Raw genomic sequence first — 26,424 nt, forward strand, 5'->3', positions numbered from 1 at the left:
TATCTTGGTTTGTTATTTAAGAAGCAAACATGTTACATTTGGAACATTAGTTGCAAACATTTAAAGAAAATATAACTGTTACTTCTGGCCAATATCAGGGCAATCCTACCTGCCATTCATATTAGCTCCTTCTCAATGTTAGATTTTGGATTTCTAGTCTGTTAAGAAAATCTTTGGCTTAAATGTATCTAAGAATTAAGTACAAGAGCAAAGATAGAGTTGTCTGCATTTTCTAAGAGAGAAACAAAAGAACTTTCAGAACCTGTCTTTCTGAGAATCCTATACCATTATCTTTTTTTTTTTTTTTTTTTGACTGGGGATTGAATGCAATGGCACTTAACCACTGAGCCATATCCCCAGCCCTTTTTATATTTTATTTAGAGACAGGGTCTTGCTAAGTTGTTTAGGACCTTGCTAAATTACCGAGAGTGGCTTTGAACTTGCTATCCTCCTGCCTCAACCTCCCAAACCATTACCTCTTTTGGAGCTAGAAGGCAAAGTGAAAAACGATAGACTCAATTCTCTCTACTCAATTGCTTCACACTCTATTTACTGCTTCCTTCTGCCTCCTTCTGAAAGAGGAGCTGGTTTTGCTTCATTCCTAAGGATCACTGTGCACTTTAGCATGGAGGCTATGATAGAATTCTGTATCCTAGTAGGTTCCAGGGCTAAAGTAGGTGACCTGTAAATACTGTTTTAATTGACCTAGGGTTCCAAGAAGCAATGAATAATTTAATCTAGGGTACCAGAAATAGTACCTTCCCTCTACTCCCTGCCCTGAAGGTCCTTATGGTCTAACTTTGAAATCTAAGATCTTTACGGGTTTGATACAATGTAAATGTCACACATTGCTAAAAGCTTGGTTACTTTCCCTGATTCAAGAATCTAGAAACAGCAACTCAAAGTCAGGGATATGGGTGATTTTTGCTGCTTATCGAGAAACAACAGAAATAAGTAACACTGTGTACTTGATTTCTCTGCCTCACCATAGTGTAACTGTTCTTTGGTGGGAAAAAGTTTATAAATTAAAATGAATCCTAGTACTCCCATAGGAAGAAAAATACTTGGAAGCATTTTTCATAGATAGAAAGTGCACTAGTACTCTGTTTATTGCTTTCTCCTCCCCGAATGAATTCTTACTAACCCGGCGTATGTGCATGGTGCTTTCAGGCTCTCTGTGATGACTACTGAGCCTGAGTGTGTGAAAATGTCCTAACATAAACCACCAACATTACTATTAATTTAAAACAGAAGTTTTTCTTCCTACATGTTATACCTTTTCCCTTAAATGCTTTAAATTTCTGGCTTTGGAAGAAGTGAATGTTTTTATTTCCAAAAGGAATTATGTATTTTTTTTTTTTTTTTTTTTTGAATCCTGGGGATTGAAGTCATGGGCACTCTACTACCCAGTTACCTCCCAGCCTTTTTTGTTTTTAATTTTTATTTTGAGACAGGGTCTTGCTAAATTGCCCAGGCTGGCCTTGAACTTGCAATCCTCCTGCCTAAGTCACCCAGGTAGCTGGGATGATAGCCATGTGCCACCATGCCCGGGGAGTTATGCATTTTAATTTATTTTTAAATATTTTTTTTGGTTGTTGATGGACCTTTATTTATTTACTTATATGTGGTGCTGAGAATCGAACCCAGTGCCTCACACATGCTAGGCAAGCGCTCCACCACTGAGCCACAACCACAGCCCTGCATTTTTAGTTGAAAACTTTGTTTTACAGTTTGAGGGAATTTCTTGAAAGAAATGAACTCTTCTTAGAGTGAGCCTCTACGCACTGCGGGAAGAATAATTTCTTCCTTTCCTGTTTTGATTCCTTCGCACAGAAACGTCCTTGTCTACTCTCTGGGGAATGCTGGGTAGGAAGCTGTGGATTCTGGCCTCTACTCGCTGGCTCCCCCTGGTGGAACGAGGTGTCATTCACACCATGGGCTAGAGGGCAAGTCCCCTGGGGCCAACTCTTTTCTCTGTTGGGTGAGGATTATCAAGATAAAGGCCTCTCCCATGCATTCTGCCTCATCTCCCCCCCCCCCCCCCCCCCCCCCCCTGCTCTCCTGGGCCCTGGTATGCTGCCTGGAATGCTTCCCCTCTCCATGGAAGTTCCTCCAGGTAGGCACAACCTCAAGGAAAACCTGCAGCCTTCCAGCCACTCTGTCTACAGCTGGCCCATCTGTTCAGTTCAGAGGGGAAGGAGCAGAAGCCCACAGGGGCTCTGGGTCCACACCACATCTCCAACCCAATCCTGCCACAATACAAACTGACAGTCTGACCTCTGACATCTGCGTCTATTTCTTAACCTTTCGAACTCCAGACAGCAAAGGGGTGTGAACAGCCCTCCTCAACTGTCCACGGATACCACACTTAAAACAGGCATTATCAACCAATTTTGTTTTATTTATTTGTTTTTATGTGGTGCTGAGGCTCGAACCCAGTGCCTCACGCGTGCTAGGCAAGCGCTCTACCACTGCGCTACAACCCCAGCCCCTAACAACCAATTTTGAAAGCTAAGAACTCTCAATACCTTCCTTCTGAAGGCAGCTTCTCTTGGCATTTAATAAGATAACAATTAAGGCTACATATTGAAATGTAGCTGCATTTGTAGGTTTCGAAGTACAATGACATTGAGAGAGGTGAACCCAAGCAACAATCTTAGTGCGTCTTTGAGCTCATAGGGGCTGCAGTTGATCCTAGTCACGAGTAAAATGACAGGTAGGGGGAGAGTCTGGGATCTCTGTTTTGCCTCCCTCCGCCTACAGAGTTCCACTTACTTCGGTGACTTTGAGTTTCACTGTCATATCAGCAACTGCCCAGCAGTGGGCAGCAAGACGCTCACCTGGCGGCCTAGGAAGCCCAGTCTGTCTCCCTAAAGTGGTGTGTGCTTCCCACTTCCTGTCCTGCGTCCTTCTTCTAGGCAGTAACTGAAATGACTTATGATCAATCACAGATACCACCAAGAGGATATGAAAATGCTTTTGTAATTCTTAGTTTTTACACGTTCTTTTCCTAGAGTATATGTTCCTTCCTTCCTTTCAGATGCGGTCTTGCTAGGTTGCCCAGGTTGCTCTTGAACTCCTGGTTCAAGCAGTTCTCTTGCCTCAGCCTCTTGAGTTCTTGGGACTACAGGCATGCACAACTGCACTCAGTGTAACTAAATTTTTAAGAACGAGAGTGTGTAAATAGATTTAATGAAAGCTATTTTTCTTGCTACATATGTAATAATTTGTTTTTATTAATAGTTTTTAATCATAAGAAGATAGGTTTCAGAGTAAGCATCTGGATATGATAAAATATTAAATAAAATATTTCCTAAGTTTTATTTTCTGAAACATTTTCTGGAAAATCACTAAGAACAGATGGGATATTTGAAATGCGAACAAAAATTAGAGCACTAATTCTGAACTAGGGGTTTTGCCATGTCTATTTGCTCTGATAAATTCCAGAAATATCATTATTATCAAATACTCAAAGATGAGTTAGTTTAAATTACCTTAACTTAAGCCACATAAACTATAAAGCACCTTCAAAAGCAGTGAGTGACATTACAAAAGTAAACAATGGTATAGTTACTTAAAAAAAAAAGGAAAGGAAATATCTGGATTCAGTCTTATATATGAAGAAAGAGAACACAAGAGCAACAATGAAATCTCCCACCACCTCTTTCTATATGCCAAAAGGAATTAAAAGCAATATTTTTTTTTACTTGGTGAGGGATATGATAAAATTGATTTGTCCCAGTTAATCATTCTTGCCCAAAATGACCCTGAAAAATAATGAGCAGTAAATCCAAGGACTGACAGCCCAAGTCAGCAGCAGATAGCAGTACTGGGCCTGCTGGATCTCGGCTTCAGCTACTGGATGCTCAGGTTTCAGTCACGAGCCTGAGCAGAGAGCATGCCTTGTACTCTTTCTGATAAGGGGTCCAAGCCTTGTCTTACAGCACGACACTTTCCCGCAAAGTGAGCAGCCGTAGGCTTACTGGGTAATAGATCCAGCACACTCCATGCCGAATGTTGTCTTTGTACTGCCCCTTGAAGATCAGTCGTCCGTCTGTGTCGTACTCCTGGGCGGGGCCGTTCAGCTCCCCGTCTACGTATGTGCCCTGCAGAACTCCTCCGTCCTCGTAAGTGTAGACGCCCTGGCCCTGCAGGGCGTCGTCCACGTAATACCCCTCCAGGGTGCTGTGAGGAGGGAGAACGGAGAGGAACAGTCAGACCAGACTCGACTCTCTTCCAAGAAGGGGTCCCGTCCAAGGATCTGCACGTCCAGCTCTGTTTAGCCCCAACCCCAGTTCAGGGTATCTTCCTGAATTCTCAGATTCATTGCTAGGAAAATACTCCAGAGGTGGGTAAGATGAGGAGGGAAGACAGATTTAACTCTGAGTCTCCTGATCCCCATTAATCCTTTCTCTCTGCAGGAGGAAAGAGAAGAAAGCTACAGGTGGAACTCAGGACAGAACTCACCTACATATGTTTCTGAGGCTAGAGGCCAAGCTTCACTGGGCTGTAGAACTTCTGGCATTACCTTTGCCACTTATAAACCACTCACATTTATCTCCCTCGAGAGGGGGCCGGAATTCACTGGGAGTTCTCAAGTGCTTTCAGATGGCTATAGGGATCTCCAATAAGACACATGCAGTTTAGAATGTGTTTTGTATTTTTTTTAAGAATGAGTGTCTACATATGTGTGTGTCTGTCTACATATGTAAGATTCAAGTCACTGATGTGTAACTCACTGGTGATCGCCTTCCTAGGCATCCAGTCAAGTAATCCCCTTTTATCTCTTTGGAAGGTACTAGAGATTTATTTAAGTGTATGGATATGTGTGTATGTTTATGTGACACACAGATATAAGTCATGCATCACTTGCCATGAGAACAGCTCCTAAGGAATATGTTATTAGGCACATGTATTTTTGCTGTTGTGTGAACATCGCAAATGCACCTATACAACCCACACGGTGTAGCCTACAACACACCCAGGCCACAGTAGGACCATATGGGACTCATCGTCGTACATTCTGTCTGTCATGCCATTCTTAGGTGGTGTGGGGCTGTACACCCGCACCATCAGGGCCAGTGGGGGCAAGCCTGTGGCTCAGCCCTGCTGATGTCATGTCTCTGATGACGTCTGAGTCCTGGTGTAGGCAGGAGAGCGCCCAGTAGTGCTCATGGTGACATCCAGTACCCCTTTATCTCTCTCCTCAGAAAACACCCTTGGAAGTTCAGAAACACGGCTGCATGTCCTCTCAGAGGCTATTATGCGGTGACACTAATGCTACCAAACATTTCCTTTACGTACTAAAATTGGGAATAAAAGCAGCTCAAATTATTTCTAAAATTTAAAATATAAGAAATTTAGAAACAAAAACATCTTGATTGTTTTAATATATATATGCAGCTAACATTCATTCATTGATTATTTTAACATATGCAACTACATTCATTCATTCATTCACTCATTCATTCATTCAACTAGTGAGCATTTAGAGTGTGCCTCCTAAGTAGCAAGCACTGTGTGGGGCTCTAGAGAACATGAAGCAGGGAAGCAACAACTGGCCTGGACGGCCTGGTGGGCACACACTGTCCTGTGCCAGGCAGGACGAGCCCACACAGGATGCTGGGGCATATGGATGCAAAGTGGCCACAGGGACTGAGGTGGCTGTCGCTGACTGCCTGCTGGAGACTTGTCTCATTTTAATGAATGACTGAGAATGATCTATAATTATTAAATGAAAAGCACAGCCTAACAGGCGATCGCCCCTGATGACATTGTAATTACACTATTTGTAGCCTCCCAAGGAGATAAATAGTTCTCTTTCAGCTTTGTTTGCACTATCAATGACAAATAGGCTTACTAAATTCATGAAGAAAGTTGCACTTAGCAGAGCCCTTGCATAAATCATCAAAATTCCAAATCAGTGAGGCCGAAATTAATGAGATTCAACCAACATTAGACTCCCACAATTAAAAAAAAAACAAACCTCGGAGAACGATTACTAATCAACTGACATATTGATGCAATATACAGTACAAAAACCTGTCTAATCATCCATCTTCGTTTTTTGGATTGTCAGATAAAATATAAATGCCCAGTAAGGTTTGAATTTCAGAAAAACAACAAATAACTCTTTAAGTAAGGACCTCCAATTTTAAATTTAATTAATTAATTACTTTATTTTTAATTAAAACATTTCTTTTAGAAAGTCTCACCATGTTGCCCACTCTTGTCTGGAACGCCTGGGCTCAAGCAATCTTGTTGCCTCAGCTTCCTGAGTAGCTAGGACTATAAGCATGTGTCACGGTGCCCAGCCCAGATACTAAATAGTACATAATTATACTAAAAATTTTTTTTGTTGTTTATCTGAAATTCCAATTTAACTGTGTCCTGGATTTTTATTTGTTAATCTTGGCAAGCATGTTGACTTTGGATTCGCAGCAACATTCAAAATGTTCCTGTGTATGTTTGGGTACAATTATCCCCTGATGGACTAGTCTGCCAGTATTCCTCAGGTTCAGGACCAAATCTACAGGCACAGATCTTGCGAATCAGTTAGAGAAATATAGACTTGCACATATTTTCCGGAAACCATGTCCAGTGGCTTGTCCTAGTTCTCACCAATGGTCAGTGCAGAAAATGCTGTTTCTCTCTTAGTCCCCCTGACTTTAGTCCCATGAGTGCAAAGTCTTAAGGCGCCGAAGAATAAATCTTACCGCATTATTCTTTTAGCATCTGCCTAAGCTTAGCTTTCTTGGCAATTTCTTATGATAACTTGGGTGGAATCTGAAGATGAAAGGGGCATGTCACACACTCAAACTGGGTTCTCCAAGGAAATAAATATCTTTTCAAAATCATCTGTCACTGAGCAAAGGAAAGAAAAGTTCCTTAGACTGGCATTCAAAGCCAGGCTTTCTTTCTAGCTGCTTCTTCCAGAGAAGGCTGGCAAATCATAGCCCATGGCCTGTTTTTGTAAATAAAGTTTTATTTGAACACAGCCATGCACATGCCTCTTGTGGCTGCTTTCAGACTCTGCTGGAAGATTTGACTTGTTGCAACAGAGACTGTTTGCAGTCCAGGAAGCCTATTTCTCTCTCACCCCAAACAAAATCACTGTTTGCCTGTTCTAGAATCTTCTGCTTAACATTAGTTTATTCACTGACTTCTGTGTATATTAGCTTCCATACTGTGTTTTTTCTTTCATCCTCCTTGAAATATAAGTGAGCTAACTTTTTAGCTCCTCATCTCTGAGGACACGTTCAGGAAAAAATTAGGAGTTAAATTTTCTGTCACCTTCCTTCCTTTCTTCCTTCCTTCCTTCCTTTTTTCTTCATTCAAAAAAATACCTTGGGATAATAATGAATATTTTCGATCCTCTGGCATTTTCCCATTCAAACAAAGAAAGAAACTGAGAGAAAATGGTGCTATTTTGTAGCTGCTAAAATGTCAATGTGGTTATATTTGAAAAGTAGGTACATAGAAGTAGCTTTCTAATCTTTCTTGCAGAAACTGGACTGAGAGTTGTGTTTTAGAGCATCTGCTCATCGCTGTACATAGATTCCTCAGCTTCCTGACGGAGCCCTAATTTCCCTCAAAGTCTGCCCTGGTCAGACCATTACTCATTGCAGCTTAGTCAGGCACTATTCCAGAACATTCCACAGCTTTCCTGAGGATAATTCTATGTCCCGGGCTGGGATGTAGCCCAGTGGCAGAGTGCTTGCTTGGCATGTGCAAGGTCCTGGGTTTGGTTCCCAGTATACAAAAGTAAATAAATAATAATGTGTCTTATTTCTCTCTAGGTTGTAAGTCCTTTAAGGAACTTACCTGTCTCTCTCCCCTAACATATAAACATCGCAGATCTTCAAGCAAGAACATTCAAGGCTATGATGGTGAGCTTTCTACCAAGAAACTGGGTTTCAAACAAGGAGACAGTTATAAAACACTGGGATGGTCAAATTTAAAAAGTGCTTCAATTCTACTTTTTTTTTTTTAAAGCAAGAAAGAGTCCTCTCTTTTTGCAATAAATTATGAGTGACTCAATTGAAAGAGGAAAGGGTGGACTAAATGGCTCTTTATGTTAAAAAGGTAACACGTATTCAGTGTCAAAGAAAACACACACAAGCACCCAGGAGCTGTGGAAGGCAGAAACCCAGGACCTGCGCCCACAGCCTCCGAGACTACATGTCTGCGGCATGGATGTCCCTCACCTTTTGTTTTTGTTGTTTTTAACAAAAATGGGATCATAGCACACAATGTTCTTAACTTGTATTTTCTCGAAGTCTTTTTCAACATCTTGGCAAATTCTTCAGTATGTTATGAAATTTCAAAAAAAAAAAGGTCTTTCAATTTTTCTGGCACCAGCCTCTGACTTAAACAACAGGAAAGTTTAGAGGAAATGAAAACATCAATTTTAATTAAATTTCTTTCTCTGCATGCACTTGGACCATGTCTGTTGTATCAAAGCTCTGATACTTCCAGTGAAGTTTTCAGTAATAAATTAGGAAATCTAACTTAAGAAAAAAAGAGGTTTTATAATAGTTTATCTAAACTGATTCTTTGCATCTTATTCCAACATTACTGCATTTTCATTTAAAAATCACCTTCAGTGTCTGAATTCATAAATGTTTTTAGGGACTAAGCAGTGTAGGCTTTTCTTCACCGTCTGAGGCTCTAGAAGGTTTGCTGCTTTCCCCCGCATGGGCTTACATTCTAGTGGCTTCTTCGTGTCAGCTACAGCATATAAGAACCAAAAGGGAAATATTAAAATGAATCATAATTCTACTTTAAATTCCCATCCCTAACCAAATTAAATTGTGACTCTTAATATTAAAACATGTTTTAGGAAGTATTTTACATGACATTATGCATTATCTCAAAATACTGCAAAGTAATGAGGAACAATAAAACCCAACTCTGCCCAAGCAATATACAACCAACAACTTCACGCTTCACAAGTATGATAAGCAAGCTGAATGGAGCACCGTAGGGCTTCCAGATATGTGCTATCTTATGTTTGTGGGTTTTTGTCTTTAATCCTGTAAAAACATATTGAAGATCTCTGAGTCTATAAGATCTGATTATCATAAGAGCTCAAAAGAGCAATACAATATTTGAAGAGCATTTAGTGAAATTTAGCTTTACTTTAAAAAACAAAAACAAAAACAAACAACAACAAAATCAAACAAATAAAAAACCAGAAAACAAAAACCTAAGAAAAGTTCTGACTCTCCAATATTTGTGTGTCGAAATCCTAACCCCCAGGGAGATGGGCTCAGGAGGTGGGGCTTTGGGAGACAATTAGGTCACGAGGGCAGAGCCTTCCAGAATGGGTTTAATGCCCTTACAAAAAGCCATTAGAGAGCCCACTGCCTCTCTCCCTCCTCTGCACCATGAGGAGAAAGCACAAGGAGAAGATGGCCATCTAAACCAGGAAGCTGCCAACACCAGACATGTACTTCCCAGCATCCTGATCTTGGACTTCCAGCCTCCAGAACTGTGAGGAGTGAATGTTGTTTGTTTATTTATTTATTTATTTATTGGTACTGGGGATTGAACTCAGGGTGCTTAACCACTGAGCCACATCCTCAGCCCTTTTTTGTATTTTATTTAGAGACAGGGTCTTGCTGAGTTGCTGAGGGCCTCACTTTTGCTGAGGCTGGCTTTGAACTCTTGATCCTCCTGCCTCAGCCTCCTGAACCGCTGGGATGACACGTGTACACCACTGCACCCGGCTGGTGAATGTTGTTTAAAACACTTGAACAGCATTTGTGACAGCAGTCCCAAACTGATTAAGACATTGAGATATGATGATATATTTACAGTTTGGTTTTCAGCCATGGTTCCTGATCCATAACTCACTCTTCCAGGCGGGGCATAGAAACTAGAATTTCTATTCTCCAAGGCAGGTCACAGAAACTCTAACTTTCCCCTGCCTTTCTGGGCAGGGGCTGGCTATAGAGAAAATCTCTGACCTGCCATTGTCTGAGAGTAGGTCCTAAGATCCCCTCATTGCAGAGGGGTCCTGTTCAGACCCTGAGGGAGGAGGGCTGCACAGGGACCCAAGAAGGATCTGAAGAGACAGGCTTGCTGGGCTCCCACCGTCCATTAGCAATCATGCCACCACAATGAAGTCTCCAGGCAGACCCCAAAGGACAGGGTTCCAAGAGCTTCCAGATGTGGAGCAGGGAGGGTGGCTTGGTGGTTCCGCTGGGACCCCTTCTCCCAGGCCTCGCCTTGCGTTTCTGCACGGGTGCCCTCTGCAGGATCTTTCATAACAAACCAGGAGCACAAGCGTTTCCTGGAGTTCTGTGAGCCGCGCACGCTGACTAACAGAACATGAGAATAGGCTCGTGGGAGCCATGATTTTCAGCTGGTCAGTCAGAAGCAGCTCCTGGAGCTGGGTGGCGGGGGCAGTCTTGGGCACTGAGCCCTCTGCCTGTGGAGTCTGACGCTGTCTTGGGTAGACAGTGTCAGGACAGAACTGGATTAGAGGACACTGGCCTCAGAATTGTTTGCTTGCTGGTGGGGAGAAATCTCTACACCTCTTGAGGTCACAGAAGTCTGCTTGTTGTCTGTCGAGTGACACTGGATGAGGAGACACCAGGTCCCCTGGGCTTTTCCTAACACATTCTCCCAGTCACTCTGTCAACTAACAGTAACGACAATGACAGAAGATCATCATCGTCTCCATCCATCCTTTCCTCTGAGCTCCCATGGGGGCCCTACGTTCTATAGGGTCTCTCCAGGTTTCCTATTTGATCACGACAACACTGAGGAGCACATCTGTATCCTTTGACTTTTTCACAATCATAGCTAATGAGTGACCTGGAGCACCATGACATCATTGCGGGCAGGCGTGGGGACTAACTATTTCCCTGCTTGCAGTAGGAGGAGGCGGCAGCTGCAGTGAACAGAGGGCCTCAACTTGGCTTGAATCTCAGCGCCGGCTCCCACTGACGAGGTGGCCATGGTCGAGTTACTGAGCCTTAGTTTCTTCATAAGTAAAATGAGATCATGAAACCGAGGTGGCAGATTGTTGTGAAGGCAGAGAGCCCAGTGCTAACAGATAGGTAGATATTCAGCTTTCTCCATGTCTTTTCTACTCCCTTTCTTGCTGTGTGTTATAGGATCTCTTGCCTCAATCTGAATTGTTCTTTTTTAAAACTTTTAAGTGGCTGATGGACTTTATTTTATTCATTTACTTATATGCAGTGCTGAGAATTGAACCCAGTGCCTCACACATGCCAGGCGAATGCTCCACCACTGAGCCACCACCCCAGTCCTGAACTGTTCTTTAGAATACAGATGAATACATCTGCCAGGCCTGGTCCCGCAAGAGCTGGGTGGCGCTCAGGAACACCAAGGACTTTATGGGCGGCTGGGAGACACGACTTCAGGGGTCCACTCCAAACACTCTCTGAAAACCCAGCGTGAGAAATCCGCATAGACGTGTCACCTCCAGGGCTCACCAGATGTCCTGTTGAGGTTACTGGGCCAGAGATAAACTACAAGGACCTGTCTTGGCTGGACACAGTGTAGCCGAGCAACATCAGAAAATGCCCCGGGCACAAGAATAAAGTCATGGGATAATAAATACTTTGAAATCAAACTGGCATGTCAAGGAGAAGCATCCTGTATACAGAGCAAACAACATATAATGTATTACAGATGTGTTACTATTTTACATATTACTTCTATATCTGCATATGCATGTGAGCATATATAAGTATAAACAAATGAATTAACTCATCTTTTTCTCAGGCCAAGAAGTGCATAATTCCTTAATATTCCACAGCCCAGAGGAAAGTCAATCTAAACTGAAACCTCTATCTTCTTACCAATCTAGAACAGTGACAAATTCTGCTTTTAGGTCCACAAATCTTGGTTGAAGTGAGAAAAATTAAAGAAAAATACATGAAAATAAACATCCAGAATTAGGGGATTACCATAAAAATTAGAGATGTACATATCAAAGTATTAGACATTTTCATAATATCCCTCAGCACTCCTGTAGATCCTCTCATGCCAGTTTCCAGATCCACATGCACAATGCCTCAAGATTCCATTCACCGTCCCATACATACCTCTACCTAGAACCAGAGTGGATATAAGAAGTTCCAATTACTTAATCTTAGGAAAAATTTCTTCTTTTCTCTCTCCTTCCTTCCTTCCTTCCTTCCTTCCTTCCTTCCTTCCTTCCTTCCTTCCTTCCTTCATTCCTTTTTTTGTGTGTGGTTCTGGGATTGAACCCAGGGGTGCTTTACCACTGAGCTACTTCCCCAACCCTCTTTATTTTTTATTTTGAGACAGGATCTCCCTAAATTGCTGAGGCTGGCCTCAAACTTGTGATCCTCCTGCCTTAGCCTCCTGAGTTGCTGGGATTACAGGTGTGTGCCACTGTACCAGGCTTCTTCTTTCCTTTAAAAAGAGAGTAAAATGGAAAACAATAGTTGCTTGAAAAGCCAATTTAAAAACTCAAGTTCATCTTCCCCTTCCGTCCTCATTTTGGGGGTAAACTGTCAGGTGAAGAATGAATGGTCTGACTTAAGTTTCCAAAGTAGTAAGCCAGCTACAGTAACTTAGCCTTCCTGTTGCACATTTGGTCACACGTAAAGGGATGACCAAGTCTTGGTTATGATCTACAAACCTGCAGGCTTTCTGCAGCTGAGATAGTAGGGCAGAGTAAACAATGACCATTCTGGCTCTTTCCGCTGATTTAGCAGTAACTGGCTATTTCTGTGTTTACCTTGAGTACACTTAAGACGCTCACCTTTTCAGTCAACAGTGGTCACCTCTGTGACATGAGGGGGGAATTAAAAAAAAAAAAAAAAAGGAACCCTCTGTCACATTTCTGTGTTTCTTGAAGAGTTTTGATCCACCAAGCATTTGCTACATTTTAAATTTCAAAATAAAATAACTGCTTCTCTCTAGAAACTTGGTTAAAAATTTCTCCTGTAAATCCGGATGCTTAAGATTCTTAATCAGGATAATTATATTCTTTATCAAGGGCAAAGTTGATTCTAGAATTTTCTTGATGAAATCACATTTGTTTGAACCCTTCTCATGATCACACACCGGGGTTCAGGTTTCGTATAAGACTAAAATGCACCTTCTGTTACTACATTTTGTGATTTTCCTTCTCTCTTTCCAAACACAGTTTCCCACAATTGCAAAGAAACCCTTCAATGGGGCCATAGATCAGCACTAGAGGTTTAAGCAAGTTTCTTTGACATAAGTGTTTGTTTCCCAACTTTTATTTCAAAACCCTGATTTTAGGCTTTTGGAGGGAATTTTCAAGACCAAAGGTCTTGACTGGCAGTAAAGGCATATAGTTCCCTCTTAATTTTAGCCAACGCATGGACCCTAACAATCAGGAGGGGTAACAGGGAGGAAATATCAATAGACAAATGTAAACAGAGATGCTGTCCCTGTAGAAACAAATGGCTCCTCCGTGTGACACACCCCACCAAAATGACAACCCTTTAAAAGACACAATGGATTCCACAGCCTTTGTTTCAGTCATAAGATACTCACTAATTTTGGCAGCAAATTCTCTCAGCAGACCTCCCACATTAAGATCTGTATTGGGATTATGAAGGATGACAATGACCTTCTGAGGTCCTGTCTCTGCACTGCTTCTCATATGCAATAACCATCTTCTTACCCGAGGTATCAGTCCCGGCCTCTCTGAAGTCCAATCAGGGCCACCCCTTGAGGTCCCCACCAACAATATCCTTTGGTTCTCCTATCCTTTTTTTAGGTACTGGGGATTAAACCCAGGGGCACTTAACCACGGAGTCACACCTCCCAGTCCTTCAAAATTTTTTCATTTAGAGACAGGGTCTTGCTGAGTTGCTTAGGGCCTTGCTAAGTTGCTGAGGCTGGCTTTGAACTTGGTATCCTCCTGCTTCAGCCTCCTGAGTCGCTGGGATTGCAGGTGTGTGCCACCTGACTAGCTGGTTCATCTTTGACCTATGTCCCTACAGATTTTGAGTAGTGAGTATGAAAATTAGTGAATGGGTTCCTTGAAAAGAAAAAAAGAGTCAATGAATATATTTCTAGCTGGGGGATGGCTACCGGGCCTGTGCTTCCACCTGACCCAATGCTTTGAAGTTTTCATGTCATGACGCCCACACAAATTTCTGCATGTGTGTGGCACACGGGGCCAGTGGCTGAAGCTCATGGGGCCTGGCCCTCAGGAAGGCTCAGGTCTTGCTCGGCTGCTCGTGGGGCTCCCTCATGCTTGCTCTTGGCATTCTGGATCTGAAACAGGGTCTGGACTGTCAGTCCTTTTGTTTATCAGGTCTGTGAAGCAAGAAGGTAACCCACACCAAATTTAACCAAACCTGCTGGACTGTTTTCCATCAGTTACTGGTCAGAATCATCAAACTACCAGATTTGAAGCCTGTGTGTGTGTGTGTGTGTGTGTGTGTGCTTGTGGTGGTGGTGTGTGTGTGTGGGTGTGTGTGTGTGTGCGTGTGTGTGCTTGTGGTGGTGTGTGTGCGTGTGTGGGTGTGTGGTGGTATGTGTGCGTGGTGGTGTGTGTGTGTGTGTGTGCTTGTGGTGGTGTGTGTGTGCTTGTGGTGGTGTGTGTGTGTGTGCTTGTGGTGGTGGTGGTGTGTGTGTGTGTGTGTGTGGTGGTGTGTGTGCCTGTGTGTGTGTGGTGGTATGTGTGCGTGGTGGTGTGTGTGTCTGTGTGTGTGTGCTTGTGGTGGTGTGTGTGCGTGTGTGCTTGTGGTGGTGGTGTGTGTGTGTGGTGGTGTGTGTGCATGTGTGTGTGTGTGGTGGTGTGTGTGCGTGTGTGTGCTTGTGGTGGTGTGTGTGCGTGTGTGTGCGTGGTGGTGTGTGTGTCTGTGTGTGTGTGTGCGCGTGGTGGTGTGTGTGGTGGTATGTGTGTGTGTGCTTGTGGTGGTGTGTGCATGTGTGTGTGTGTGGTAGTGTGTGTGTGTGTGTGTGTGTGTGTGTGTGGTGGTGTTTTGGGTGAATTGCGTGCTCTTCTTTCAGCTCCCACACCTACTCATAATCTATTACGATTATGATTTTAGTTTCAAATCAAGGGAAAGTGCTTTGAAGCATAAGAGATGTCATAGACACAGAATCTGCCCCAAGGACACCTCTGTCCTTGGATGTGGAGCAGTGGAAGTGCGACACTCGCGTGTGTGCTGTTGTATGCGTCGGGAGGAGGACGCCTGCAGTGCAGGGTGAAAAGTGACTCTCGCCAGAAAAGGCGCTTCACCCAGGCTGCGGGGGAAACGGTGGGGAAAGCTGCCCCCAGACAGGTTGCGGGGCGTGGGAGGCCTGCACCTGGAGCAGCGGGGAGGAAGAGAGGAGAAACACTGGCCAGGCCTACACTGACAGTGTGTAAGCAGAGTTCGGCTAAACCTCGCGTGGGTGGGGGGCTGGGGACCACAGGAAAGGAAAGGTTGGCATTAGTCATTAAAATAAAACTTTTTTTCCCGGTGCTAAGGATGGAACCCAGGGCCTTGCACTTGCTAGTCACTGAGCTAAATCCCCTAAAATAAAACTTCACACAAACCCTGTGGTGAGTCTTTATTGCTTCCCTCACTTCCTTATATCAGAGAGTTGAGGAACTCTTGTCATCTCTGAAATCAACCCACTGCATCTCGGAAAAAGGTTTGTGGGTGGCACGCCAGTCTCGGGAATCACCTTCAGCTGCCAGCCTAGACAGCTTCCCAAGTTCAGGAAGTGCTGGCGCATGACCAAAGCCAGGGGTGTAGTGAAGGGCGCCGTCTCCCCCATGCGCCTACAACCCGAGCCAAGTCCTGCCTGTATGTCCCACTCGTCTGGTCTGATGATGGCCGGTCCTTCTACGGCTCCAGATTCCTTTAACTGCTTGAAAAATGCACAGGTCACTCTGCTTCTGAAGTTGACAGGGATTAAGACATTGCTCAAAAGTGAGCTCCATGTAACCTTATCTCTCCTTGAAAGAGGAAAGCCCTCCAGTCATTCCTGCCCATTATAGGAGGGCCAGGAGCCTCTGCCACGTGGCGTCCTTGTACAGGGGGTGCAAGCGAAAATGTGTAACGACAGGTTAACTACCCAGGAAATACTAGTGCAGACGCCATTGTGATGGAATCACACAAAAGGACTGATTATCCCAAAGGCAGGCCCCTCACTTATCACCCAGTCTAGAGCCCTGCACTCCTCCGTCTATCTGACCGTGTCTTACTCCTTGGACTGCGATGATGTGGCTTGGGTGGGCTTTGCCAGATATCTTCTTCGCAGTCTCATAAGGAGAGGGGACGAGAGGAAGGGACCAAGTTGGGGAAGCACCCAGGAGTCGAATGGAGAAACCACGACTACCGGCAGAGTAGGCTGAACACAGGAGTGTGCATTACGATGGGGAAAAGCTGAATCAGTCACTGCTGGAACTGCCCAAACCGGCCACCAACAGAAATGACCCACAGGTGTGTGACCTCACTGAGAGGTATCGCGGTACTTGAATGATCAGGTGAGATCATCAAAGAACTGGGTGACCGTGTAATGAATGAACTTGTGCAAGATGGGGGCCCCAGAATCTGACAAGGCAGAGTATCACCGTGGGCTTCGCACACCTCAGGCTGGCCTCTCCACTGCCACCGGGTCACATTCCAGTCACCGAGCAGTATGTACATGTTGGAGTTGCATTTTTTTACCTTTTGTATAAGTTGTACAAAAATTTCCATGGAATTCTTTCATTTGTACCATTCCTTCACATAAAGTAGTTCGGTACCACCCAAACAGAACAGAACACAACAGTGAGTGCTACCTGCCATCAAAGAAGAAGAACTTCCCACGTCCGTTCTTTTCTCCATGAACAAAGTTGCCCTCAAATCTGTCAGTGGAGGAGTAGGTGACCGTGCAGAACCCATGTGGCAGTCCATCATCATCCAGGTGTCCTGGGGAACAGAACCACAAAGCAAAGCTTAACATGGTCTGGGCTCCCCACCCACCGTCAGCCCAGATGCTGCCAGTCAAGTCCCAGAGCTGCCAAAGGACCCCTTCTTTGGCACCAGGTGGTCAAACATGCAAAGTTTTCTCATCTCACCCACACTGGCAGTACCCCGGATCATGGACACTTTGTGAACTCACAGGTTTACAGAGGGACTTGGACTTGTTTCAGAATATGAAATTTAAACAGGCCTGCATCTTATGTGGGACTGAGGGTTATTATCAATAAGATCTGCAGTGCTGGTTACAATTTGCCATCTACTTCCCCAACCAGTACTTCTCATGTTTTAAAAGGATCTCTTTGCTTAACTGAAATGTGATTCAGATTCATTGTTAGAGTCTATTGCTGGATACATTGTCTTTGCAATAAATTATCTAATTCTAATTCTTGAGTTTTGCAAGAATTCAATGATTTTATATATCATTCTGTTGTATGATGGGTGTGATGACGACTATAGCCATTCTGAGACCTCCAAGTTTATATGGTGTATTCAGATAACAAGGGATAGAGCCATGTCTCTAAAATTGTCCTAATATTTATGTATCTCATTGGCTGAGAGTCTTTTGTATTTTATTTTATTTTTTGGTACTGAGGATTGAACCCAGAGGTGTCTACCATTGATCCACATCCCCAGCACTTTTTATTTTTAATTTTGAGATAGAGTCTTGCTAAGTTGCCGAGGATCTTGCTAAGGCTGGCCTTGAACTTGCAATCCTCCTGCCTTAGCCTCCTCAGTCGCTGGGATGTGCTACTGCACATGACTGGCTAACGTCTTTCTAAGCTCAAACTTGAGCATAACCTTACTGTTTTATTTTGCAAAATCATTCAACTTTGAATGTTTAGCAATAACCTTGTCGTGTGCCCCCCACCACTGTGTGTCAGAGGGTTTGTATTCTAAATGGAGGCAGAAGTGTCCACAAAGCCTATTCAGTAGTGATCTTGAACCTCAGCAGTGGTCATTACCCAGATCTTTCAATTGCTGGCTCTTCCTGGATCACAGGCGGTCTATTCTAATGCTCTCAGTTCATGTTTCAGTTCTTTATTACTATCTACATATTTCACAAATCCCAGGGATCACCTCACCGGGGTCTCCTCATTCTGGCAAATTGATTTTGTAGAGGTGGGTGGCTCTACTCTACTGGCTTTTTCCTGGGTTAACAATCTGGGTCACGATGAAAAAAGAAGGGAAACATTATACATTGTGCGCAATGGAGGACATTAAATACTAAAATGTGGCTTCCAGATGGCTCACAGACATAAGAGAAAACACACCAAACCACCACTAGGAATGTTTTCATCTCCTAAAATAATTTCTTCTAGCATGATAAAAGAATATTATCAGGCTGGGGTGTAGCTTGGTGGTAGAGCGCTGGTCTAGCATGTGTGAGGCCCTGGACTTGATTCCCAGTATCCCAAAAGAAAAAAAAAAATTCCAAGAATATTATCCCTTAGAGGAGATGGTAAGTACTCTTAGGAAGAATTAAAATGCTCTTTAGTTGTATTACTGATTATAGATAGATAAAATAGCAGCAAACAGATCAATATGTATTGGTACATCTGACTCCACAGAGAATGGGTTTCCTTGAACATGTATAGTAAGACACGGCACTTAAATACATGACAATCAGGATAGTCCCTTTCCGCTTAACACACACTGTTCCCACCAGGGCCAGGAAATTAATTGTCAGGAGGGAACTAGGTCAAAATTGCTTTCTTTTCATATAAAAACCAATGGTACCTGACCCTTGAGTCATATGAAATATGTGGACAGGTGTTTTCTAAATATCTACTGATGACATTTTTCTCACTGAAACAGATTCATTTACTTTTTTTTTTTCTTTTCATAAAAAAAAAAAAAACACTCAGTGTATAATAGCTAAAAGCTTTCTTTTATGAAAATGTTGTTGGGATCAAATTAAATTTAGCCACTTAATGTTCCTATAAATTTAACGTCCTACTTTGATTTGGGCATAAATATCAGAATAATGAGGTTAGCCTCATATGAGAGTATTAACTAATTTGTTGAAAATGCTTTCTTCATAGAAAACGGTTCACACATTTCACACTTTAAACAGTCAATGATGATAAATTTGTTATTCCACTTTAGATCAAGGGAAATATTATGATAAACATGAACACTAATTCCAACGTAAATTCATCTCACTTTCCCTCCATCCTGTCCTATTTCTGAGTAAAGTGCTCAGCAATGGAATGGAGATATTGGAGAAAATGGAAGTGTCACATAACACACTGAGAGCATGCGGAGGTCAGTGCTCACCCCAGCTGAGACGACAAGAAGTTCAACCCTGCTGCATGAGAGAGACAGAGAGAGACCTACTGAATGATGGCCATTTCTCAGGTGACCTTATGTGTCTAGAAGAAGGTGCATGGATGTCTGACCCTACCCTGTCATTCTCGAGGTTTTTACATGGCTTGTGAGGGAATTCTGAAATCTCTCAGAGCAGAGTGGGGCCCCTTTCTCCTCCTTCTCCTCCTCCTTCCTCCACCCCTTCCTTCCTTCCTCTTCCTCCTCCTCCTTTTTTTGGTAGTTCTAGGGATGAAACCAGTGTATAGCTAGATATACCGCTAGGTATTTAGGTGAGGTGCTAGGCAAGAGCTGTACCACTGAGCTACATCCCCAGCCCTTTTTGAGACAGGGTCTCCCTAAGGTGCTGAGGCTGACTTGGAACTTGGAATCCTTCTGCCTGGCCCTCTGGAGTAGCCCGGATGACAGGTGTGCACCACATACCCTGCTCAGGGAAGCCCCTCTTGACGTGCTAGGGTTTTATTCATAGCCTCAGGATGTGATCAGTTACTAGCATTAGGAATTAGAGGTTACGATCATTCAAGACTTCCACCCTGAATATTTAATAGCCCAGATGAGTTTTCTGAGCAGTAGAAGGTTATATCTAGAAAAATAGCTGCAACCAAAACAAAGATTTTCCAAACAAATAAACAGAGAGAACAGAAGAAATTGGCTGGTTATGCTCCTCCATTTCCTTTCAGCATTAGTTCTATGAGAGATTCTGGTATAGTTTCATGTTCAAATGCCCTTTAGACAACAGGATCTTATGATATCATATTTGGCCATGTCAGTGATAGTCTTTACTTATTTATTTAGTTAACTTTTGCAATGTGGGGGATGGAACCCAGGGCCTGTGCTTACCACACCTCTAGCCCTGCTAAGAGTCAATTTAGTGAAGAGGGATGTTGATATGCAGAAGAACCCACTGGGTCAAGTGCTTTCCTGTTATCACTTTAAACCTCAAAACAATGTCCCAGGTTGTCACCTATTACACTGAGGATACCAATGACACATGACTTGCCCAGTTAACTTCAGGGAAGGAGCTGATGAATGCTGCAAGCCCCTGCCCCAAGGCCATCAATTCCCCTTCTCTGGGGAGGGGCACTGAGCACTCTTTCTTCTTTGATGCTATAGAACAAGGGGCCACTAAGAAAGACAAGAGTGCCCAAGGACCTGGCAGAGAAGAGGGAGAAGACTGTGGCTAAGGTAATCTTCCTAGAACTGCCAAGACTTTCAACAGCATGTCCAAGTTGTCATTTCCTATCCCTTTCCCGTGTTACCTAAACTCAGAGAGAAGCCCTGTCCCCCAGCCCTGATTGAGGTCAGTCTGCAGAATGTGCCAGGTCAGCCAACAGCCTTCCAGGCCAGTTCCCACTACACAGAGGGTGAGCACCAGGCCCAAAGGACAGGGAAATTAACTTGAATGACTGCTGTGTTTTTAATGCTGTCCCAGCTAATCCACTGTATATCCATGTGCAGCAGGATTTTAAATATTTATGGGCATTAGAGAAAGGGAAAGAAAAAGCAACAATTTCAGAAGTCTATTTTTTCATTTTGTTCTAAAGATCATTATCTACTGAATGGATAGAAAGTTAAATATTTCCCCTTGAGTTACTTTTGAGTGAGATTTTTCCTGAACCTGATAGGAGCCAGGCCTGTATTCTGCCAGCAATGTTTGCCTCAGCAAAGGAAATTCCCTCCAGATCAGACAGCACCGCTGACTGCCTCAGGCTCACAAGGGATCTGAGAGTGCTGTGTGTGTTTCCTCAAAACAAGAGACCCTTACACACACTGTTGGTTTTGCATACCAGAACGCAACCCCCCAAAGTAATAATAATAAAAGCCAAGCTTATTCTGATGAATGCAAAACAAAACAACAACAAAAAAATGCCTTCCTGATGATACACTCACACAGGCTGTTAAAAACATAATTTGATTTTCAAGGGCAATTCACTGCAAGAGCTCAACGGTTTGTTGCGAGGGTCATAATTTCAGCACATGGCCCACACTGAGAGGGCGCTCCCAGTACACTGCGCATGCGTTCGTCCTAGGAACACAGTGTGGGCAGTCTAATTACAGAAGCCAGGACAGGATATTGGGTGGCCTGTTGATAGAAATATTACTACTTTGAGGGAGCTGGGTAGGGGAACACTGAGTGGCTTGTTTTCATGCCGGCCTCGTTCTGGGGAGTCTGCTGTGGCCCCCTTTTGAGCAACTTTCCTCGGCCCCCTAGGCGCTTCCCGGCCTTCCTGTTTTTTTCCTGCCTTCATAACTGCACATCTGGAGCATTGCAAAGGGCCTATGAGGTGACGCCTCAGCTGCCAGTTCAGCCCCTCCCACTGCCCCTGCTCACCACTGCCAGGAGCAGAGCTCCAAAGGGTGCCCACCGCTCCTGTGGCCTCCTGCTGTCCTCTGGTCCTGGGAGCCAGCCTCCCTTCTCTCTGGCACCCTCCGCTTCTCTGCCTTCTAAGCCCCGCGTTACAGCAAAACTGACAGATTATCCTCCCGATGCGCGCCAGTACTTCCACGCTGGAAGTCTTCACTCTCAAAATTTCCCTCTCAGCTCAACTCTGGGCCACCTCTTTGGGGAAATCTTGCCCCCTCCAGTATCGATGGAGACGTGCTACATTTGTTTGAACTGCTAATAGGGACTGCACTGTATTTCTTTTCTTATCTATGGGTGGACAAAGAAATAGATAGAAGTAATAAATATGTTTCCAAAGCCCCCAGTGAATCACGGGAAAACTAAACATCACTCCACTGAACCAATGAGCCTCAAAGTGCTTTTAAAAGCCACAGTGAGAACAAAGAGCAGCGACACACACCTCGTCTCCGCTAATCTGGAGCCTGCAGCAAGTGAATCACTTGAGCCCCAGAGATCGATGCCAGCCTGGGCGACATAAAGACCCCTGTCTCAAAAGTCAAAATAATAAAAAATTTAAGATGAAAATAAAAAGCCACAGAGAGAGCTCAGGTGCAGCCCTCGCATCCTCTGAGGCCCAGAGCTTGTTGGTTACTAAAAGGAGAAGGGAAGACCCAGGTGCAAAGAACTCTCCCTCCTGACACATCCTCTGCCACCCCCACTTCCCCTCTGGGAGTTCATTCACTCTGAGTTTAGAACTTCACCAGGTTACAATGCTGCCCCGATAGAGATCCAGAATGTAGATGATGCACAAGACATTTAAACTCAAGTCCTCAAGAGATAATTTCTCCCTCAGTGTAAATTTCTATTGCTGGAGGGGAGAGGAAAAAGGATACCTGTGGCAGAGGCCGAAATTAATTTCTCTTCCCCAAATACATTTTTCTGAGACACTGAACTCTGTCAGAAAAACCTCTGAAGAGTTACTCTAATAAAGAATGATGTTGACATAATTTTTAGCTATGTTTCATAACTCAGTCATGCAAGTATTTCATATACTTGGCTGACTGATCAAAAATTTTAAAAAAGGTAGGCAGACAGTTTGGTATGGTGGAGTGGAAGTCCAGTCTGTCTCCCCTCCTTGCTAAGTGTCCTTGAATTAGTTCTCTATGTCTCAGTTCTCTCCTCAGTAAAATTAGAATATTTGTACCCGTCTCATAAGACTAAATGGATAATATGTGCAAAACACTAAGCACAGAACCTGCACATCATAAGAACTAAACAATTATAAGCAATGATAATAACAGCTATGACAATGAACTTCTGAGCAGAGAGGCTGTGTTTATGGAGAGAGGTGATTAGTTGGCACTTAAAACACTAAGATATTCAAACTAGTTTCTCTTTGGGAAAAGGTCATAAACAGTTTATACCTGTGTTAGATATTAAGCAGAGACCACTGTACAAACACTACAAAGGCCAACAATTGCTGAGAAAGGCCCAAAGCTGCAATTTACTGGGAGCACACAGACAGCTTTAGACATTGAGCAAATTTGAGCCTAAGGACTTATTATTTATTTACTTATTTATTTTATTTTCCTGAGACAGGGATTCGCCATGTTGCTCAGGCTGGCCTAGAACTGTCAAGTGATCCTGCCTCAGTTCCCAGAGTAGCTGGGACTTCAGGCATACATCACTGTACCTGGTTTTTCTAAGGACTTTTAAAGATTAAGTTACTCTAGGTCTGGGAGTGTAGCTCAGTGACAGAGCACTTACATAGCAGGTGTTGGGTTTGATGCTTAGCACTAAGAAAAAATAAATTAATTTAAAGTTAAAAAATTAAAAGTAATTCAAATTGTCTAGTGCTAGGTGCCACTGAGTGAGTATGTGTCCCAGATTGCCAAGACATTCAAGGTTTAAGCCAATTGTCCCAGCATAATTGTTAATAGTGCCCCCTCTTGCTCTCAGGAGTCTTATGATTTAGGACAGTAATGTATATGCTCAACCTGTGTAGCTACCTTCCTTGTTGATAAAAGGAAACTTCCCTGCTGCTAATCTAGGGGATTATCACAAAAACAACATAAATACATTTTGAAAGCCTCCTTCACATTTTGTAAAGGGGCCTCCAGACCACAGGGGAAGGAGGCTTAATCTGTGATCACTACTTGTAATCAAGTAAAAAAGTAAACTTTGAGGAATAAGAGCAAACCCTAATGAGCCCTAATTTGAGAAGAGCATTTTTTTTTTTTCACAACACAGAGGCAGAAGAAGTTCATAACTTCATTCAGAGATGTCTTGTGGGCCAACTCAATCAATGTTTTTGAGTCCCACTAAGTTCTAACATTAGGTTTACTTAAAGGGTACAGGCCACTCTGAGTTCACAACATTGTGAAAATTTTATTTCTAAAGTTAAAAGCATACTAATTGGCTTTGAATCTAGGTGAAAAAATAAGAAGCTTTAATATTTACATTAGATTAAATACCTTTTGGAAAATTCATAAATACCACTCTTAATTTATCTCCAAGAGCACTGCAAAAGGAATTATGTTTATGAAATCATAACATTTGATTTTTTCTAAAGTAGCACTAACCATGCACCCTTATGCATTTGTAAAGCGTTGCCCCTTTATTATTATTTTTTTATACAAATTAGATAGAAAAGAGCTTCAACCAACAGCTAAAAATTATTTGCTGGGATGCTGTTTAAAATATTCTGGAATAATACCACACACAACATTGCAAAACATCACGACGCACTGTCTAGAGTAGAGTCAAATAAATACGCTAAAGAATATTTTCCAGTATTCAGTGTTACAAAATCATAACATCTGATGACACAAACAACGAGATTGTATAACGTCCCCACAGCGTTTTTCAGAACTAGCAAAAAAGAGGTGGAGAAACTCAGCAAAACAAAGTGGCAAGGAAAGTCGGGGGAGGGGCGCCAGGAGAGAAGGGGCGGAGAAACACGACACCGCGGTGGTGATATCACCCGCAGCCAACTGCAAGGAATTCAGAAAGTTAAGTGTCACCCAGTAATTTCGGTCGGGGTTTGCGGCGCGCCCGCACAGCGTGGCGGCGGCGGCGACAGCCCGACTCGGAAGCAGGAAGGGGGAGGGGGGCTTGACAGAGTTCGCTCCGGGGAGCAGAAGGGAGGCCACCGCTCCCAGACCTCGCGCGTCCGAGCCCGGTCGGCAGCGCCGTCCAGTGCCCTGCAATGATTTCATCCTTTCGGAGGAGCCGCCGCGGCCGCCACGTGCCTGGTTCGGCCCCGTGCGCCGCGCTGGGGCACCCACCCGGCGGCGGCCGCGGTGGCCTCGGGTCGCAGCGGCGAGCGGAAGGAAAGGGCTGGCGGCCGGAGAAGCAACCAAGGTTGCTCAAACTGCGCTGGGGGGTTGCTCCGTGGGGGCAGCCAGGGCGCCGACCCCCAGGGCACCCCACCTTCCATCCCCGAAGGGGCAAGGCCAGAGTGCAGGGCAGGTTAGCAACTCCGAGGGAGGATGGAGGCTGGCCGGGCGCTGGAGCCGCCGCGCATTCCCAGGGCCCCCGGCCCAGTGAGCCCCATTCCTGGCCTGAGCCCCGCCGCGCACCGCGCGCTCCCGGCAGCGTGGCCGTAGCTGTCCGGCCCCCGCCCGATTAGAGCAGTCGGCCACCCGCGTAGGGGACAGCGGCCGCCGCGGGGCCCGGCACCGCGCGGGTGGCAGCCCGCTACTCCTGCGGCGCTCCGGGCCCTAGGCGCGTCCTCCCCGGTCCCGGAGAAATGCTTGTACCTTCCACTGCCTCCTCCACCATCTCGTCGTCGCTATCCATGGCGGCCGGGGACCCTGCCCGGCTCGGGGCCGCGCGGCTGCCTCCCGTCCCTCCGGGTGCTCCCGGCGGCTGAGCGAGCGCTGGGGCTGAGCCCTGCGAGTTTGGAGGAGGAGGAGGAAGAGGAGGAGCAGCCGGGGCTGGCTCGCACTGCCTCCCCCTACAGCCCTTTCAATTCCTCGGCCTTCAGCTGCTGCCGCAGCAGCCGTCCCCCCTCCCTTCGCCCACTTGCCCCTGGCCTCCGAGGCTCTGGGGTGCCGCGGTGGCCGCCGCCGCTGCAACTTTCTCCTGTGATACCCCCTCTTTGTTATCGAGCAGCTGATCCGCTGACATCACCCAGCGCCGGTGCGCTCCCTCCCTCGCTGATTGACAGTTCCCTGTCCCTTCCCAGAAGTAAGGCTCCTTAAAACGAAAGGCGCTCCGGGGGCCGCGCTAACTCTGTGCCCCAGCCAACCAGTCCCTGGGCCCATCGGCGTTGATCTTTTGCTTCTGCGCGACTTTGAGCGCTCCGAGCTTGCCACGCGGTCCTGGCAGCCCTGGGCTTCTAACGGGCACTTGGGACCACAGGGTACCCGCCCTCTGGGGGGTCTCCCGCAACTTGGAACTCCGCGGTGCAGTGTCCCCTCCCTCCCCGCACCTCGCGACCACCTCCAAAGCTCAAGGGAAGCCAAGCAAACCTTTCTGCCGCCCGGACGCCTCGACTTCCTCTCGCCCTCGCCCCCCGCTTCACCCGGTGTGCCACCCGGAGCTGCACAGTGCGGCACGCACAGGAGCGCAGGTGCCCGCACGGCCCCGCGTTACACCCATAAGCCCGTTTCCAAGACTCGAGGGGGTGTCACCCCGCCTGGATTCCGCCGGACTGCGGGTCCCACCCCAGGGCCCCCAGGATCCACCTTCCTTCGGAGCGCCAAGCCCTCGGGTGATTCAGAAACTCATCAGACACAAAGGGCAGCAGGCTCTTTATCAGGCAGGAAACTAGCCGCACCGAGGACTTGGCAGATTGCT

At 45.1% G+C, this 26,424-nt stretch overlaps 1 protein-coding gene across 2 annotated transcripts in view; it reads right to left on the reverse strand.

The window, feature by feature from the left end:
- Positions 1-25,772, reverse strand: part of Setd7 (SET domain containing 7, histone lysine methyltransferase) — a 40,877-nt gene extending 15,105 nt beyond the window's left edge. Inside the window, exons 1-3 of one of the 2 annotated variants that reach the window (XM_047566315.1) lie at positions 25,383-25,720; positions 16,769-16,898; positions 3,984-4,185 (exon numbers count right to left, since the gene is read on the reverse strand). In XM_047566315.1, the coding sequence (XP_047422271.1) occupies positions 3,984-4,185; positions 16,769-16,898; positions 25,383-25,422 (372 nt within the window). In that variant the 5' untranslated portion in view covers positions 25,423-25,720. Of the gene's footprint in view, positions 1-3,983; positions 4,186-16,768; positions 16,899-25,382 lie in introns of both variants that reach the window. The other variant, XM_047566316.1, reaches the window with a different exon arrangement.
- Positions 25,773-26,424: the final 652 nt, after the last annotated feature.

This window comes from Sciurus carolinensis, chromosome 10 (assembly GCF_902686445.1).
Source record: "Sciurus carolinensis chromosome 10, mSciCar1.2, whole genome shotgun sequence".
Taxonomy (NCBI): Eukaryota; Metazoa; Chordata; class Mammalia; order Rodentia; family Sciuridae; genus Sciurus; species Sciurus carolinensis.